The sequence below is a fragment of the Bubalus bubalis genome, chromosome 14 (assembly GCF_019923935.1).
Source record: "Bubalus bubalis isolate 160015118507 breed Murrah chromosome 14, NDDB_SH_1, whole genome shotgun sequence".
Lineage (NCBI taxonomy): Eukaryota > Metazoa > Chordata > Mammalia > Artiodactyla > Bovidae > Bubalus > Bubalus bubalis.
In genome coordinates this window covers 48,533,473-48,552,615 of record NC_059170.1, presented here as the reverse complement: position 1 = coordinate 48,552,615, position 19,143 = coordinate 48,533,473, and the positions used below count along the sequence as shown (strand labels likewise).

At 43.9% G+C, this 19,143-nt stretch overlaps 1 protein-coding gene across 3 annotated transcripts in view; it reads left to right on the top strand.

Moving 5' to 3' along the window:
* MAP3K8 (mitogen-activated protein kinase kinase kinase 8) overlaps nt 1-11,807 on the top strand; it is a 34,479-nt gene extending 22,672 nt beyond the window's left edge. For all 3 annotated transcript variants that reach the window (XM_025264260.3, XM_044928041.2, XM_006067775.4), the window contains 5 exons: nt 1,319-1,580; nt 3,075-3,181; nt 7,814-7,966; nt 8,704-8,950; nt 10,674-11,807. In XM_025264260.3, the coding sequence (XP_025120045.1) occupies nt 1,319-1,580; nt 3,075-3,181; nt 7,814-7,966; nt 8,704-8,950; nt 10,674-10,804 (900 nt within the window). In that variant the 3' untranslated portion in view covers nt 10,805-11,807. The remainder of the gene's footprint in view (nt 1-1,318; nt 1,581-3,074; nt 3,182-7,813; nt 7,967-8,703; nt 8,951-10,673) is intronic.
* Nucleotides 11,808-19,143: the final 7,336 nt, after the last annotated feature.

Sequence of the window (19,143 nt, the reverse complement as noted above, 5' to 3'; positions counted from 1 at the left end):
AATGTTTTGGCCAACCCTATATAAAGGCCCAAAAGGCTAAACAGACCTGTTGGAAATCCTGTCTCTGGGTGTCCCTGGGGAGCGGTGACAGGTAGGGGCCAGCAGGGGGTTTCAGGGATGCTGGTGAAGTTCTGTTTCCTGATCTACATGGTGGTTACATGGGTGTGTTGAGTTGAAAATTCATGGAGTGTGATAATCTGTTTTGCATTTTTGCGTATGTCTCTTACACTTTAAAGTTTTTTAAGGACAATAAGACAGACTCACTTTTGATTTAACAAAAAACAAAATAGAAAATAATGACACTATCATCTCAGTCGATCATGAGGGCCTCGTTTGTGCCTCCATAAAGGTTGACCCAGAGCATCTGTTATTAAAGGGAAAAAAGGAAGTAATATGGTAGTTATTTGAAGGTTGCATTTAGAAAGAGATATGTCCAAGTTAAAAAAAAAAAAAATCTGGAGACATTTTTTAAAGCTCTTAGAGCCAGAAAGTGTTCTGTTTTTCAGTTTTATCACAAAAGACATGGCAAATAGCTTTGTGGGTTGTTTTCCTTGCAGTCCTTATATTTAATTTTTAAGCTGTGTGTTTTCTTAAAAAAGAGAAATATGTAAGATGATTAACAACCCCAAACAGTTCATAAGGATGCAGGCTAGAATGAGACCCCTTTCCTTGCAGCAGTTACCATTAATGGGTTCTTACACGTCCTTCCAGAAAATTTCTATGGACATGTGTCTGTATAGTGGAATATTGTTTTACAAATGGGAACATAATATATGCATTTCTGCATCTTGCCTACTTCAGTCTAACAGTTTATTTTGGAGGCATTCCTGTCATGTAAGAGTTACTTCTTTATTAATGACTATTGATTTTCCATAGAATAGATGGTCAGTGCTTATTTAAATGCATTGTTAGAACGTGAACTGTGAGACTAAAGACAGTGTTTTATGACAAGGAAGACTGAAAATAATGACCCAAAATCTAGGTAGCATAGAAATTCCACGTATAACAGATGGGAAATTACCTTCTGTGGGTCAGTCATGAACAATTCTTTCGTTGGTGTCTGTACTCTAAATGAAAGCAGTATTTTATTATTTTGTCCTTTATTTTCTTATTTTGAATTTTTTCACCTTATGCAGACATTAATGTAAAGGCAGATCCCAAGTAAACATTATCTTTACTCTGGAGTACAATTTCATAATACATCAGAGTATCCTTGAGGGCATTTGTTTGCCTTCTGGTTTGTAAGTTGACCTATATTGTGTATATTTTTCATTATCCTGGGGTTGTTGAGGATATTCCTTGTGCTTTTGTGTTCTAGATCCCAGTAGACCAATTTAAGCCATCTGACGTGGAAATCCAGGCTTGCTTCCGGCACGAGAACATTGCCGAGTTATATGGCGCCGTTCTATGGGGTGAAACTGTCCATCTCTTCATGGAAGCAGGCGAAGGAGGGTCTGTCCTGGAGAAACTGGAGAGCTGTGGACCCATGAGAGAATTTGAGATTATTTGGGTGACAAAACATGTTCTCAAGGGACTTGATTTTCTGCACTCAAAGAAAGTGATCCACCATGACATTAAACGTGAGTTATCTTTGGATGTGTCCCTTTTTGGCTTAAACAGACTAGCTGGACTTTAGGCAGATGGGCTCTTCTGTTCAATATGAATGTCCTTGATGGCATGAGGACTGCCCATGGGTCAGGAATATCCCCTAGAAGGAAATGGCAACCCACTCTAGTATTCTTGCCTAGAAAATTCCATGGACAGAGGAGCCTGGCAGTCCATGGAGTTGCAAAGAGTTGTACACAACTGAGCAACTAAGCATGAGCATGACTGCTTTCTAAGAGTAAGAGATTGTGGAGAAATACATAAGGGAGATCCACTGTGAATCCTTAATATCTAAGCATAAAGTGGGCTAGCAAAACTTGTACTGAGAAAAGTTGGGTATTTTACTTTTTAGTTTTAGAAAGTGGCTTGATAATAGTACACAGTATATAAAATATAAAAAATATTTTCCACCTTTATTGAGAAATAATTGACAATATAACACATGTTTAAGATGTACAGTGTAGTAATTTGATACATGTATATATTGCAAAATGATTATCATGATAAGGTTAGTTAATACATCATCCATCTCATGTATTTATAATTTTTTTGTGTGGTGAGAACTTTTAAAATCTGCAGCTTACAAAAATACGATACAGTATTGGAAAATACCCTGATGCTGGGAAGGATTGAAGGCAAAAGGGGAAGGGGGTGGCAGAGAATTAAGTGGTTAGATAGCATCACTGACTCAGTGGACATGAATTTGAACAAATTCCAGGAGATAGTGGAGGACAGAGGAGCTTGGAGAGCTGCAGTCCATGGGGTCACAAAGAGTCAGACACCACTTAGCAACCGAACAACAATTGTTAACTATAGTCACCATGCTATACCTTACTTCTGGACATATGGTCCCAAAAGTTTTTCATCTCGTTACTGGAAGTTTGTACCTTTTTTACCACCATCCCAAATTCTCTTTCCCCAACCCCTGGCAACCACTTTGTTCTGTGTTTCTATGTTTGCTTGCTTTTTTCTTTTTTAGACTCATAAAAGTTAGATTGTATGATATTTGTCTTTCTCGCTCTGATTTATTTAGCCATCAAGGTTCATCCATGTTGTCACAAATAGCAGGATTTCCTTCTTTTTTATGGCCGTATAATATCCCATTATATTAATATGTATCAGGCAGCGTATATGTGTATATCACAAAATTTGCATATGTATAAATCTTCTTTATCCATTCATCCATTGATAGATGCTTAGCTTGTTTCCATGTCTTGGCTATTGTAATTTGAGGATTATTAATGACTACCTTCATTTATATCCACTTTGACTGAATTCTTGACAAATCTGAAGTGATTTTTACCTAAACTTGCACCCACATTCACCTTTCCCTTTTGAATATAATGCACTCATTTCAATAAAGGAAGCATTTCAATGTATCTTTATTTGAAACCCAATTTAAATAATGTTTCCATTTTGTTTATGGATAGATACACAATTTTTTACCAAAATTTCTCCTCTCTTTATAGCTAGCAACATCGTTTTCATGTCCACAAAAGCTGTTTTGGTGGATTTTGGTCTAAGTGTCCAAATGACCGAAGAGATCTATTTTCCTAAGGACCTCCGTGGAACAGAGGTAATTATGTTCATCTGAAAAATGGGCAATAGCTTTTTTTTTTTTTAGTATTTGTTTATGTTTTGCTGTCCTTGGGTCTTAATTGTGGCATTCGGGGTCTTTCTTTGTGATGCATGGGCTTCTCTCAAGTTGTGGTGCTCAGGTTCCAGAGCCAGTGGGCTCAGTAGTTGTGGTACATGGCTTAGTTGCCCTGAGGCGTGTGTGATCTTAGTTCCCCGACCAGGGATCAAATCCGCATCCCCTGCATCGCATGGCTCATTCTTAACCACTGGACCACCAGCACAGTCTGGCAATATCTTATCAACAGGAAAAATAAGATGTTCTATCATTACTGCAGAAAGGACAAAGAAGGGGAAGAAATCCATTACATTAAACCATTATTATCATGGGAACGTTTTTAATGAACATTCACTCTGTGTTGTGTGCTCATTTTAACACTTTATTTGGATTGTATTATTTTATCCTCACAATACTATTATCATAGGGAAATACTATTATTACCATTTTAAAATAAGAAAATAAGCATGAAGAAGTTAAGATAAAGTGCCCAAAGTTATTCAGCTACTGACAGATCAGGGAATCCAATATAGTTTTTTCTGAGTCTATAGTCTAAGGTTTAACTGCTGTGTAACTAATATGTACATTTTCAGTAAACAGTATTACTGCTTTGGTTCAGTTACAGCCATAATCGTCATGATCATTAAGAACGACATTTATTGAGATCTGATATTTTAGGCCTCTCTTTAATCCTTGTACTCTTAAAAGAAATCTCACTTATTGGAGCACGAATGAATCTTATTTGAAGGTATAAGCTTACTATAATATTCAACTCATTTGTGAAACAAAAACAACAAAAACAAAACTTTCCTGAATCTAAATGAGAATCAGAGAAATGCATTCATGAGCTTTCAAATAATATATTTAGCATTCACATTATTAGGCTGCATTGTTGATTCATATAGTGAGTGTCTGTTGGACATCTGAGTGTTCAGGCTGCTGTGTATGCAAGGGATGGGACCCAAGACAAAGCCAACAAGGACTCCATTCTGGAGTTAGGACCGATTTTAAATTTACCTGGATTATTAGTTTAGTTTATTATTTAGTTTATTATTAGCCATTTAGTTCAGTCAGTTATGATGGGTGTGGGGTTGGTTGCATCTGGGAAGGTACATGGGGGTAGAATCTGCCTTCCTGGCCCATCTCCATGACAGTGAGGGCTATCAGAGTCCCTCAGCCCCATGCCCTTCTCTGTTGAAAGTGCCCTCAGGAAGCGAAGAGGGGGCAGTTGCTGAAGCTTTGCTTCAGACAGGCCAGATTACCAGGCCAGTCCCGGTGTTAATCAAAAGATGAACTTTATTTTAGCTAGTAAATGTATTACATTGGACTCAGTTGCAGTGCAAGGGTTTCCCCAATGGCTCAGCGGTAAAGAATCTGCCTGCAATGCAGGAGACGCAGGAGATGTGGATTCGATCCCCGGGTTGGGAAGATCCCCTGGAGGAGGAAATGGCAACCCATTCCAGTATTCTTGCCTGAAAAATCCCATGGACAGAGGAGCATGGTGGGCTATAATCCAAAGTGTTGCAAAGAGTGAGACACGACTAAGTGACAGAGTACACATATGTACGCAGTTGCAAAAAGAATTGTCTGCATTTTAGGCTGGGATTTTGTCAGCCTTTTTTTAATCTTTTTTTTCCCCCTCAAACTTTAACCTTTTAAATTTGTATTGGGGCATAGCCAATTAATAATGCAGTGGTAGTTTCAGGTAAATGCCATACATATACATGTATCCATTCTCCCCTAAACCCTCCTCCCATCCAGGCTGTGTAAGCCTTTTCTTAACTCTCTTAAAGCAGACTTTCTTGGGCAGCAGAAGAGATCTTTGGTTTTGCTTTTATTAGTGAACTTATTCTGGAAAATACTTGGGAGAGGATCCTGGAGAGTTGTCTTCAAGCAAAATAATATTCAGAAAACTGTAGACCTTTTATTTTAAGCATGTTTTAGTCTCCAGATCTTGGGACTACTTCCCCAAAGCACAAAATCTAATAAGACTTAACACATCTGACGTGATTTCTTTGGAAATATTTCAGCATGTTTTGGCAGTTGTCAGATGTTCAGATATGTGACACTCTACTTCTTTTCCTGGAGCCAGTTTGAAAAACAAACTATTTATGGTTTTAAAAGATGGAAAATACCTTTCTCTTCCCGGCAGGATGATCAAATTGGACATTTTGCAATAACTGGAGAAAGACATCTCCTTTCTGGGATTTTCTATCAGAAGAGTGTGTATTTGAGTATGAGATAGCAACACAGTGTCTATTCCTGAATAGGAGTTTGGATTGAAGTATTTTCACCAAATGTTAATTGCTTTCTATGAAGTGCTAAACTGGCCTTGGCATTCCTAGCTGTAAAAACTCTTCTGATCCACCCGGGTTTGTTTATTGTATGTCTGGCACATGTGATTGTAGTGTGGTAGGAAGTGTGCTGATGAGTTGAGATGTAGAGGCCACTTCTCAGAAAGCTTGTTTTGACCCCTCATCCTTAAAGAGCAAGAAGGCATAATTAATCAGGGTCAGCCGTGCAGATTCGCCTTCCATTAGAACTTGATCATTTGGTTTGATCAGATGTCTTCTGAACCCCCGAGCCGAGCTTCCAAATACGGTCACCCACGGTCTTCCTATTCAGGGCATGATCTTGTAACCATGCCATGCGATGCACATACAGGGTTAATCCAGCCTATCTTTAAACTGTTGTTTTGGAATTCCTTGGTACAGAGAAAGAAGAAATAATGAATGTGAAAAAGTAATTAGAGTTCCCTTGATAGCCTTGTTCCTTTTGTAAAGTTCTTATATAAGGTCACATGTCATCATCAAGTGCTTGGGGACATACAAACACATATACACACACACACACAGAGTCTCCTTCCCTTTGTAATAAATGTGTTGGGAGGTAAAGGCCTTGACCCCCACACCCCCCACCCCTACCCCACCAAGCTCTAGGCTCCCGGGTCCATGCCTAAGGGTGCACAACCCCCAGAGAGCCTGGCTTGGGTTCCCCTCAGGCCTGTTTTAGGAAGTGCCCTTAACCCCATGCCCTGCTACTGTGGCTCCCTAGAGCTTAAGGAGTCAGGAACTGGGAGCCATGGGGCTCTGGGCAAGGGATCTGCCCCTACCACATGCCACCCCACAGCCCTGCCAGGGCCCCAGGTGAGCACACAGCTGCCGCTGGTGACACCAGAAGTAATATTTTGCCTAATCCTTGCTTAGGAGAGTCACCCAGGGTCGGGGGGAGGGGAGGCAGGCACCTCTGTTAACAGTTGTCCTGACCACTGAGTATGTTGCTCAACTTTGCGATTTTATTTAGTAAGAAAGTCCAAGGAGAGAGAGAGAAGAAAAAAAAACTAGTAAAGGAACCAAGCCCAGGCAGCCCGGAAGTATGTTGTAGGAAGTACTTGAGGCAAGTGAGGTGGGGAAACTGGGCAATTTCCCCAGTTTTTGTAAGCCAGTTCTTTCTTTATTTGCTCTGAAATGTATTCTGGGAATACTGACCCCCCCCTCCATGTTCATGGCAGCATCCAAGGTTGTTAAAGCTAAATATTGACGGTGAGGGTAGGAACTGCACTGTGCCTGTACCAGCCATAAAGACAGGTCACTGGTGTTTGCTCTTCTTCTCTTTTAGAAACACACACTGCTTAGGGAAACCATTTCTAAAACGAGCCCTCCTTTTCCAGCATTGGCTCATAAAACCAACTTTCACAATGTGAACATGGCCTGCCTTTAATATTTAGTCACTGGGCTCCCTGTTGGGTAGAAATAAGAAGTGGTTCATAGAAATGACCCATTAGGATCACTTTTCCAATATTACACTTTATTTATTTGTTTTTGGCTGTTCTGGGTCTTTGTTGCTGCACACGGGCTTTCTCTGATTGCAGTGCGTGGGCTTCTCATTGCAGGGGCTTCTCTCTTATTATGGAACACAGGCTCTAGGGTGCATGGGCTTTTCAGTAGTTGCAGCACATAGCTCTGTAGTTTATAGCACACAGACCCAGTTGCTCTGAAGCACGTGAAATCTTCCCAGACTGGGAATCAAACTCCTGTCCCTTGCATTGGCTGGCTGTACCACCAGGGAAGTCCTCCATTGCTACACTTTAAATTCTTCTCTTCTGTGTAGTCGGTGTTGATACTCTGGGACCTCTGCTGCTTTTGATGACTGAAGATAATTATCAGTTTGGCGTTTTAATGCCAAACATGAAATGAGGACGTGTATTTTAGTGTCCATTGAAATACAAAAGGAATTGGTATTTTAGTAGGAACAGGAAACATCGATCCTTGCTTTGCAGAACTTTGAGTGGGAGTGCCAGATGTGTTCTCAGCCGTGGATGATTTGCTGCCTGGTCTGCCTTGTGCTCAGTCTGTGGGGAGAGGTGCTGTGAGGCTGCAGGGTGAAGCTGCCTGAGGCCGCACGGGTCAATGCTACTCCTTCGCTGAAGGGAACACAGCAGGGACATGCTGTTCTCAAGGGATGAAGTGTGCAGTGGATACAGCGAGGGGCATGTACCATCTTCCAGAACTGGGTTAGGGAAATGGTGCCTAGACCCATGAGGGGGTCAGACTGACCTTCCTGCTTCTTTTTCAGATTTACATGAGTCCGGAGGTGATCCTCTGCAGGGGCCATTCGACCAAAGCAGACATCTACAGCCTGGGGGCCACTCTCATCCACATGCAGACTGGCACCCCACCCTGGGTGAAGCGTTACCCACGCTCCGCCTACCCCTCCTACCTGTACATAGTAAGTGAGGGCGGTGGGGGGAGGGCGGGGTTGGAGCATCTCACCTGCTCAGGAGAGCTGCTCTGTCTCTGATAGCACACACATCTGATGGGATGATGGTGAACTATGACCATCATCCTCTATGGTAACACTAGTATATGCTCAGTATGCTAACTATGGTATGCTGACCATATACTAGGCTTAGTATAACCCTAACTCTCCCACATGGAGGGATCACCCTATGGAAACCCATCCAGCTGTGCCCAGGCAGAAATTATACACTATGCTGTTATACACGATGCCACTGAAAAGCATCAGAGTAGCATAAATCATTGAACTGAGGAAGTTGTATATGTTCTTTGAACACTTTCCAAAAAGACAGTATTAGATTCTAGATCCCCAGGGCAGCCTGGCACATAGTGAAACACGCAGCGCCCCCCCCGACCCCCCACCCCTGCCACTCACCCACCTCCTTTGACTATAGAGAAATTGAGAGGCAGGCGCTTCCCCGTTTCTGCACAGGGGCCTTTGGGCATTGCTTCTATGGAAAGCTGTGTATTCAGACCCCGAGTGTTTATCTCTGACTGCATTTAACCAAAAGATGGGTTTCACTCAGTGTCCTTAGGAAATGTTACTGAAGGGTATGAGCCGTATTCACTTCAAAACAAAAGACTTTCCGGGTCTTGTAACTAGAATAGCTGTGCTGTCGAGGGTATATTTTCATGCCATTGATGCTAAGAGAGTTGGTTTGTTCACAGATCCATAAGCAAGCGCCTCCTTTGGAAGATATCGCTGAAGACTGCAGTCCTGGTATGAGAGAGCTGATTGAGGCTGCCCTGGAGAGGAACCCCAATCACCGGCCTAGGGCAGCAGACCTACTGAAACACGAGGCACTGAACCCCCCCAGGGAGGATCAACCCCGCTGTCAGAGTCTGGACTCTGCCCTCTTTGAGCGGAAGCGGCTGCTGAGCCGGAAGGAGTTGGAACTTCCTGAGAACATTGCCGGTATGGACACCCTGCAATGTGCGGTGCCCTGGCTTCCCTTCTTTTTCTGTCTCCATCCACCTTCTAATAGAACTCATGAACATGCCTGGAAAAACAAATAGAATTAGCAGGTGCAAGCTAGTATATGTAGGATGTGTAACAACAAGTTCCTACTGTATAGCACAGGAACCTATACTCAGTATCCTGTGATAAAGCATAATGGAAAAGAATATGAAAAAGTATATATATATATAATATTTTTCATATTCTTATATATATATATAACTGAGTTACTTTTCTGTACAGCAGAAATTAATATAACATTGTCAATCAACTTGACTTAAGTAAAATTTAAAAAACTGAAGTGACTTGCTGCATGCTATAAGTTGTTGGAGAGATTTCAGCAAGAATGTTAGCAAAAGCATATACCAAAAAAAAAGAAAAAATTAGCTGGGAATTCCTTGGCAGTCCAGTGGTCAAGATTCCATGCTTCCACTGCAGGGGGCATGAATTTGATTCCTGATGGGGGAACTAGGATCTTGCAAGCCATGGGGTGTGGCCAAAAAAAAAAAAAAGTCACAATTAAAAAAAAAAAATCAGCTAATTTACCAGCAAGCCTAACTGGTTTCCAGTGCAGATGGAGGTAATGCTATCTTTGAGAATTACCTCTGCCTTGCTTTCTTTTGCAACAGAGAAGAGTGTTTGCTTTTAAAAATAGATCAAGCATGACAGTTTTGCTGTTGGCAAAGAGTGGGACTCTGTACACTGCAGTTATGATAAACTATGCCAGCTGTTGGTTGGAAACATCACAGCACTGATAAAATATTGAATTTGAAGGCAACCTGCATTTCTGTCTTCCTCTGCTCAAAAATCTCTCTTCCAGCTGTGAAACCTTCCCATTTAGGAAAAACGATACACATTCCAGGAACATTGGATATGCATGGAGAAGGGTTTCTATTTTTATTATGAAATCTGTGATGTTCTAACTCTATCTGGGTCCAAACCCAGATGTCAGGCCTGGAATGCTTGTTTGCATTTCTCGGCTTCTTGTCTGACTTTCCTGTATTTGAAAAGAATCGTCTGGGATATTGGAAAATGGGCCAGGATTTCCAGCTAATTTCTTATGGTTGTTGACTCCTTTTTAAATTATTCTGTCTGTGCTGTATCCCATAAATTAGCCCATCATGTTTAACTCTATGGCTTTTAAAAAAATTTTTGGCTGCACCCTGAGGCATGTGGGATCTTAGTTTCCCAACCAGGGATTGAACCCACAGCCCCTGCACTGGCAGGCAGAGTCTCAACCACTGGACCACCAGGGAAGCCCCCAATTCTACGGCTTTTTAATAATAATTCAACAGAGTTTTAGTGCTGTTCCATTCGGAGCAGGCAATGGCACCCCACTCCAGTACTCTTGCCTGGAAAATCCCATGGACAGAGGAGCCTGGTGGGTTGCAGTCCATGGGGTCGCTAAGAGTCAGACACAACTGAGCGACTTCACTTTCACTTTTCACTTTCATGCACTGGAGAAGGAAATGGCAACCCACTCCAGTGTTCTTGCCTGCAGAATCCCAGGGACGGGGGAGCCTGGTGGGCTGCCGTCTATGGGGTCGCACAGAGTTGGACACGACTGAAGCGACTTAGCAGCAGCAGCAGTGTTGTTTTTGTTAAGTTGAGGGAACAGGCATCTATTATTGAACATGTCCCCTGATCACTTATTTTATTTTTTCAATATTTCCTTTTTCAGACTCTTCGTGCACTGGGAGCACTGAGGAATCGGAGATGCTGAAGAGGCAGCGTTCTCTCTACATAGACCTTGGGGCCCTTGCTGGCTATTTCAACCTTGTCCGGGGTCCGCCGACCCTAGAGTATGGCTGATGGCTGGTGGCGTTTGCCCTGAATTAGGACTCAACATTCATAGATCTCTGGGAAGCTGATTCTGCTGACTCTGCATAGGATCTTCATCGAGGGAATTGTATTTTTATTGGCTGGGCTCTTCAGACTCATGAATGTGACTCCATGTGGCTCCTGTGTGTTGATGTGTGAAGCTACCCTTGGCCTGCTAGGCTGGAAAGTTCTCATTTCTCAGGTAGTATGCCTGACTCTAAGGAAGCTGAGAGTTCACGGAAGGATCATTTCTCAGTGACTGATTCCGTTCATTGTGCACTTTGCTCAAAATTTTAAGAATACCAATTACAAGAATAATATATTAGCCTACAATGACTGTTCTTGGTTCTATTAATAATTTAACGAAGGGAACTTCTTTTAACTCAGTGTATATATGGTGTATATTGGTATATATTGTATGATAACTCTTCAAGCCTTTGTAAATGCTGGTAGAAATGAAAATCTTTATATCTGGGGTAAATAGAACAACTTGAATATTATAGCGATAAGCTGAGCTAGTGTCTTAAAAATGGCTAACCGATGAATTGGGAGCCATGTGACAGCTGCCGCTAGTGACAGGTTTGGTTTGGTTCCTATGGAAACATTTTGTACTGTACATGCTATGCTTCAGACATTTGAAACATGATGTTTTGAATGTGGATAAAACTGTGTTAAACCACATAATGTCTGTACATCCCAAAGGATGAGAATATGACCTTTAAGAAAAATGGAACATTTATAAATTCTTAATGATGCTACTTTTATAATTCTTACTTCTCTATTTTCTTGAAAGCATTTGTATATTAAAATAGCATACTGTGTATGTTTCATATCGAATGCCTTCATGAATCTTTCATACATATATATTTTTAACACTGTAATGTATGTGAGTATTCCTCCTTCAAGTATGTTTTTACATCATGCAAATGAAAATGAGACTTTTATCCAACATGACCCATCAAATCAGCTGAATAAATTCAGTATTTTGCCTGAAGTCTTGTAAAGAGTGTGATTCTCAGCTGGCCCAGGGATGGGTTTTAGGGGTTGGAATAGAACTTGGAGGAGAACGTGTGCCATGAGGAGGCCAAAAGTGCCCGAGAGCTTTGTGAGCTTTGCATGTTGTATGTGTGCACCTCTGCTCTTGCTGCTGTGTGAAGCCATGGTTGTCATCTGGATTGTCATCTGGATTATGTATTTTCAGTACATCGTGGTTGGGAAATAATTCTCAGCTGCTGGTTTAGGCTGTGTGGTTCGATTTTGCATCTTATTTTTATACATTTATACCACCTCTGAATACCTGCTTGCATTCTCCATGCCAATTATTGTCAAGCTCATAACCAACTTGCCTTTGTAGAAGGTAGATTTCACTCATGTCTAGAAACTCTAATGAACACTGTTGAATGGGGGTCTGATCCATCGTTCACTGAGTGAATAGTGTTAAACGCTTGTACCAGTGTTATATAAACATGCCCTCCCTGTAATTAGCAACACTGCACTTGTGAAAGAGGCATTGTTACCTCTGCTTTGTTTTTGTTTTTTCAGAAGAAGAAACTGAAGCAGAGTGAGGTTAGCTCACTTAATGCTGAAGATCTCAAAGCCCACCAGGAGAGAGATGGGAGGTATTTGCATGTGGGCCTTTCTGGATCGTATGCTTAATCTCCTCCTCAGATTGTTCTTGTGATAACGATAGACCAACAGAAGTGACAGAAAACTCAGTGTCCCTAAGATTCTGGTCTCCAAATAAGGGCAGAGGTAGATTTACCACAAAGCTGATGTAGCTTTGGCCTCAGGGGTCCTTGCTTGTGGAGACCTCTCTGTGGCCCTATGCCAACTTCTGTGCCCTCCCAGGCTGGGCCCAACACACCTGGACTCGCATAGAGCTGTCAAGGTGCACAATGTCCTTTTTTATTTGGCTGCACTGGATCTTAGTTGTAACATGTGGGATCTAGTTCCCTGACCAAGAATTGAACCTGGTCCCCCTTCATTGGGAGCCCTGAGTCTTAGCCACTGGACCCCCAGGAAAGTCCCAAAGGTGCATAACTTTTGATGATTTTCTTGAAAAACCTAAACAGCCCATGTGAATTGAGGTCCAGTTAACAAATTCCACTTGGGGAAGAACATTTCTTTTAAGTAAACTGGAGCTCTCATGGAAAGATCTGGGGATGTTTGTCTGCCAAGGGGTGGTCAAGGGTAGTGGGGCTGAGAAGGTGGTCAGAAGAGCACCCAGGGGAGTTCAGGGCTGGGACGTGAGCGCCGAGGACTTGCACAACTGCCGACCCAGAAAGCCACGAGTTGTGGCTGGGATGGGCCACCAGACAGAACGTCAGCTTCAGAGAAGCCAGGCGGCCCCAAGAAGGTTCTGAGGGAATCCACTGCTCACCTCCTTCTTGGAAGATGGGCAGTGGGGCTGTCAGACCCTAGGGTAATGAGGATGGAATGATCATATCCTGAAACCAACACCTGCCCACCTGGGTACTTCCTGCTTCAGGCAGCAAGGCTGATTGTGTGGGGGAATTGGAATGCGTTATGCGAAGAGTCGGACATGACTGAGCGACTTCCCTTTCACTTTTCACTTTCATGCATTGGAGAAGGAAATGGCAACCCACTCCAGTGTTCTTCCTTGGAGAATCCCAGGGATGGGGGAGCCTGGTGGGCTGCCGTCTATGGGGTCACACAGAGTCGGACACGACTAAAGTGACTTAGCAGCAGCATGGAAGATGGATGGGACCTTTCCATTTGGGGCTTGGAGACGGTCTTGTCTAAGCTGCTCTTAGACTGGTATATTGACCTGTTTGGGGAGGTCACATGGGCAACGCTGGAACCTGATCCTCTGATGATCACAATGCCCTTATGTCTGCCTTGAGGTCTGAAAATAACTTGAAACAGATCATGAAGACTGCCCACCCAGAATGTGCTGGACCTAATGGGGGCTTGCCAAGCCTCAGAAAAACAGCTTCCATCTAGGGGGTCAACCAACACATCTACACCCCCGGTGCTAGTTCTACCGGATGTATGCCATGTCATGACGCAGCAAGACCTGAAGCAGTGGGCTGATTTCTATCAGCCACCGAGTTCCTCCACTATCTGACATACCGAAGTCAATTGATCTTTCATTGATAGCACTTTTCCGTGGCATAACTGAATGTGAAAGCAATGTTTTGTAGAGGGCCTGGGGGATTTTTTTATTTTTTGTAGATCTGCAGCATGATTGGAAACAAAGATTGTTTGATGCCAGCGTCCAGGGCCAGCCCTAGGGGCAACCGGAAAGAAATGTGCTGCCCAGCAGGCTGGCAGTTGAGTCAAAGCCTTATGGGGACTTTCTCTGGGTAAAGAACTGGGCTGGCCCCTGCAGGGGACACAAGTAGGAGAAGGTTCCAGCCCGCCGGACCAATCCAGTCCCTGCTGAAAGGAAGTATATCCCATTTTGGAATTGTTAGGAGTTTCTTTGTTTTAATGTATGACTTTCTGTTTCCCCAAATACTTTTTTGACCAAGACTAACCTTTTGCCTGGGAGCTAGATTTTTAAATGTTGATTTAATCTCAAGTGCACAAGAAAGTGATCATTGCAGTAACAGGGTTTCAAAACTTCACTTTGAGCCAGAGATGAGGATGCAAAGTGGCTGCACACAGAGCACTTTTGTCCCAGATCTCACATGCCCTTGCTGTGACTTTTGTTTGGCTTCCCCCTAGAGAGGGCAGGCAGGTGACAATGTCAGGAGGAGGGGACATCATGCAATTATGGGTCCCAGTGAAGAAGCTATGGGAAATCTGCTTTGTCTCACTCCGAAGTCAAAATGAGAGATGATGGGGGGAAAGGATAGTTAGGGAATTTGGGACAAACATGTGCACACTGCTATATTTTAAATGGATAACTGGGGCTTCCCTGGAGGTCCAGTGGTAAAGAATCCACCTGTCTATGCAAGAGACATGGGTTTGATCCCTGATTTGGGAAGATAGCACATGCCATGGAGCAACTGAGTTCATGTGCCACAACCACCGTGCTGGTGCTCCAGAGCCTGGGAGCTGCAGCCACTGAAGCCCACACGCCCTAGAGCCTGTGCTCTACGACAAGAGAAGCCACCGCAAAGAGAAGCCCACACACTGCAACCAGAGCGTAGCCTTCACTCACCGTGACTAGAGACAAGCCCTCCCAGCAATGAAGACCCAGAGCAGCCAAAAATAAATAAATAAAATGGAAAACCAACAAGGATCTACTGTATAGCACAGGGAACTCTGCTCCATGTTATGTGGCAGCCTCTGGATGGGAGGGGAGTTTGCGGGAGAACAGATACATGTATGTGTTTGGCTGAGTCCCTTTGCTGTCCACCTGAAACTACCACAACATTGTTAATCAGCTATACTTCTATAAAAAATAAAAATTAAAAACAAAACAAAGTGAGATCACATATAAGGACAGAGCATGTCCTTCACTTATGATCAGTGCTGGGGTAAGTTCTAAGCACTTCACCTTCAGACATCTGTTTCATCAGAAATTGCAGAGATAGAAGTGATAAAGGCAAGCTTATCTGGGTGTCCAGAGCACTAAAGCTGATTTCATGCTGCTGCTGCTGCTAAGTCACTTCAGTCGTGTCCAACTCTGTGCGACCCCATAGACGGCAGCCCACCAGGCTCCCCCGTCCCTGGGATTCTCCAGGCAAGAACACTGGAGTGGGGTGCCATTGCCTCCTCCACTGATTTCGTGAGATCCTGTTAATTCTGGTGACTGTACAAGTGAAGTGAACTGGAAATACAAACAGCAAGGAATCAGCTGGAGGGCAGAATATTCTTCTCATCACAGCCCTCTGTCCACGCAGAGGTGCCCTGAGTTGTCTTGGTAATTGTATTATCCTTGGAATAACCCTGAAAATCAGAAGAGCTGGGCAATTGCTCTACAACTGTTGACTATCATTCTTATTTCCTTTAATAAACTCATGCTAAATTTCCTCTCTATGATGCTTAGAGTACTTCAGGTCTCTTTTTCCTACATGGATGTAGAACTCCAGGAGTAGGAATCATTTGCATTTCATCGGAACATGTTTCCTTAGTGGTCCAACTAAGCTCCAACTGACTTGGTTTTTCTGAACCTAACATTCTTGCTAAGGCATCCAAGGGATGAAAAGGAAGAAGAACAATCTCAGGAACAAGAGAGCAGTGCACCCGAGGGGTGGGGCTGATTTCTAGGTCAACATGGCTTCTCACGAAAGCACGTGGGTGGACTCCGGGGACCATGAACCCACAGGCAGTAAAGATAAAGGAGAGGTTATAGAATGACAAGGGCTGGTGTCAACTTTGGGCCTCAGCAGAGCCTCCCCACTCTCTGCCTGGGTATTTCTTCTGCTTGGAAATTCAGGTCTTGCCAAAGCTTTGCTTCCAAAAGATGAGAAGGCTGGGTGGGGCCTCAGGGGCCCAGGCGACGCCCTGGATCTCTCACAACTTCCCTGTGTGGACTTATCTGTGAGTCCTTTCCAGAGCCCGTGAGCAAGAAAGCCCCAATTGTTTCTATCTTAATTAAACTATACAGGAAAGAGAGAGTGCAAACAGGGTAATTAATTCAGATTTTGTCTCTGAAACCCCAAGTTCCTTTTGTCCCCTGGCCAGCGGGCAAGAATGAACAGAAAGATTTTGGCAAATACCTTCCTCATTCTCCTCCGTGGCCCTCCCTAGGCCCCAGCCAGCTCTCCAGAAACAGCTGCTGCTCCTAGCGATATTTTGGGCACACACTCATGTACACTTAGCTAGCACCCTTCCTTGGAAAACAACAACAACAACAAAATACATAATGTCTACTTAATTTTACATCTTGGTTTTTGACAGAAATATTTCCCAGCAGTGACAGAAGGAAGCATTTAAATAAGAGTGATCATATTTAACAAGTGTCTTGCATTTGTCTTAGACAAAACTTTCCCCAGCTGTTTCTGCCTGGTGGAGGGAGACTTCAATCTGCCCCACCCCAGTGTCCTTCTGGCTGCTTTTGGAAATGGAGGGGTGGAGCCAGAGGGGTTGGACCAGAGGCCCTCTCTATTCACTCCCAGCTTTTGATATCTTTTAGGTTCCCTGAATATTCATTGAAGGGACTATTGCTGAAACTTCAATACTTTGGCCACCTGATGCAAAGAGCTGACTCATTGGGAAAAACCCGATGCTGGGAAAGACTGAAGCAAAAGGAAAAGGGGGCGACAGAGCATGAAATTGTTAGATAGCATTACCCACTCAGTGGAAATGAATTTGAGCAATCTGGGAGAGAGTGGAGGACAGGGAAGCCTGGAATGCTGCAGTCCATGCATGGGATGGGTGGGAGAGTCTGACATGACTTCACGACTCTAAGTAACAGCAATAACAACAAAGATTCATTGAACAGGAAAGGAAATTGAACAGGCCACGTTTATGGAGCTGCCAAAGGTCTGAATCGAATTGTTCGCAGGGCAAGATGGGAACCAAGGCTGCTGACTTCTAACATGAGGTTCTTGCCTTCAGATCACATGGCTGTCTTGAGGGGCTGGGGAATCCCAGAGCAGAAGTGAGATAGCACTTTACACACCCATTAGCTCTGGGCTGTGCTGAATGGACAGGGCTGGACTCGACCCATCAATCAAGTTCTCTTCTACGGGTACAAAGAGGCTGGATCTTGTCTCCAGCTGAGGTCATGAGATGCCACCCACGAGAACAGGCTCTGGGGCAAAGGACACAGAAAGGAGGGACTCTAGACATGGAGACAAATATCAAGGTGATATTAAAGGGGAAGAATTGCTGGTGTTTGATGCAGAAATAAAGTCATGAGCTTCCCATTGATGTTAGCAATGACAAAGTACGTTGCTGTGTGCCCTCTGTTCCCCAGAGCCGTGGTATGTAGTGGAGCAGACAGTCCTAATCCAAGGAGTGAACTTTCTGGCATTCAAACTCCTTTTGATGCAAACCGTATTGTAGTTTTGACCTTGACCAGATTTCTAGTCCCCAGTTCTGATGCAGGGGATGCTTTTCCCCACAAGACCCCCCAGTTCTCAGGCACTCCCTAGTAGTCCTAACATTTAACACGATTCTGACACTTTCTTCCTGGACATAGCATCAGGTCCCAAGGTAAGGGATTCAGTCCTACAAGACTGCCCTCTACCCCGACTCCAGATGCCAATCACCTGTCTGGGTTGTCACCTGGGTTTCTGGGATTCCCACAACCCCTTCCTGGGGTTTGATTAATTTGCTACAGTGGCTCACAGAACTCAGAGAATCATTTTCCTTACTGCTGCAGCTGCTGCTGCTAAGTCGCTTCAGTCGTGTCCGACTCTGTGCGACCCCATAGATGGCAGCCCACCGGGCTCCCCTGTCCCTGGGATTCTCCAGGCAAGAACACTGGAGTGGGGTGCCATTTCCTTCTCCAATGCATGAAAGTGAAAAGTGAAAGTGAAGTTGTTCAGTCGTGTCCGACTCCTAGCGACCCCATGGACTGCAGCCCACCAGGCTCCTCCATCCATGGGATTTTCCAGGCAAGAGTACTGGAGTGGGGTGCCATTGCCTTCTCCATTTCCTTACTAGATCACCTGTTTATTACAAGGCATACTGAAGAAATTACCAGTCAGATGAAGCAATCCTTAGGGTGAGGTCCCAAACAAAGGGGCCTTTGTGGAGGTCCTTCTGTCCTTGTGGAGTTTGGGACATGGCATGGTGGCAAGGGGAAGGGTCTGGCTGGAAACTCGGAAGCTCTCTGAGCCCCTCCTTTGAGGTTTTCTTTTTTTCTTTTTTGGCTGCACTGTGCAGCATGTGGGGTCTTAGTTCTCTGCGTGCGTGCTAAGTCACTTCAGTCATGTCTGACTCTTTTGCGACCCTACTGACTGTAGCCAGCCAGGCTCCTCTCTCCATGGGATTCTCCAGGCAAGAATACTGGAGTGGGTTGTCATTTCCTACTGCACTTAGTTCTCTACCAGGCATCAAATTTAGCCCTCTGCATTGGAAGTGTAGAGTCTCAATGCTGGACTGCCAGGGAAGCCCTTTTGTGTTTTAATGGAGGTCTTGTTTCATAGATGCATTCATTGAATCATTGACCATTGATGACTGACTCAACCTCCAGCCCTTCTCCTCTCCTAAGAGGTCGGGGAGTGGTATAATTCCAGGGCAGTAAGAGTGAGGGATGAGGGAGTGAGACAGAAAATGATGAGAAGCAAATCAGTGTATTACTGAATTGGCTACAGCTTCAGGAAAAGACACAGGTGTCCTGTCTTGCTGGTCAAGGTTTGCCTGTGAGTGTTGGCCTTTCTGCACTGCTGGGTTCAATCTCCAGGTACTTTTGGGAAGTTTCTGATTTATCAGGTTCCATTTACCTCAGTTTAGCACTTCACTCA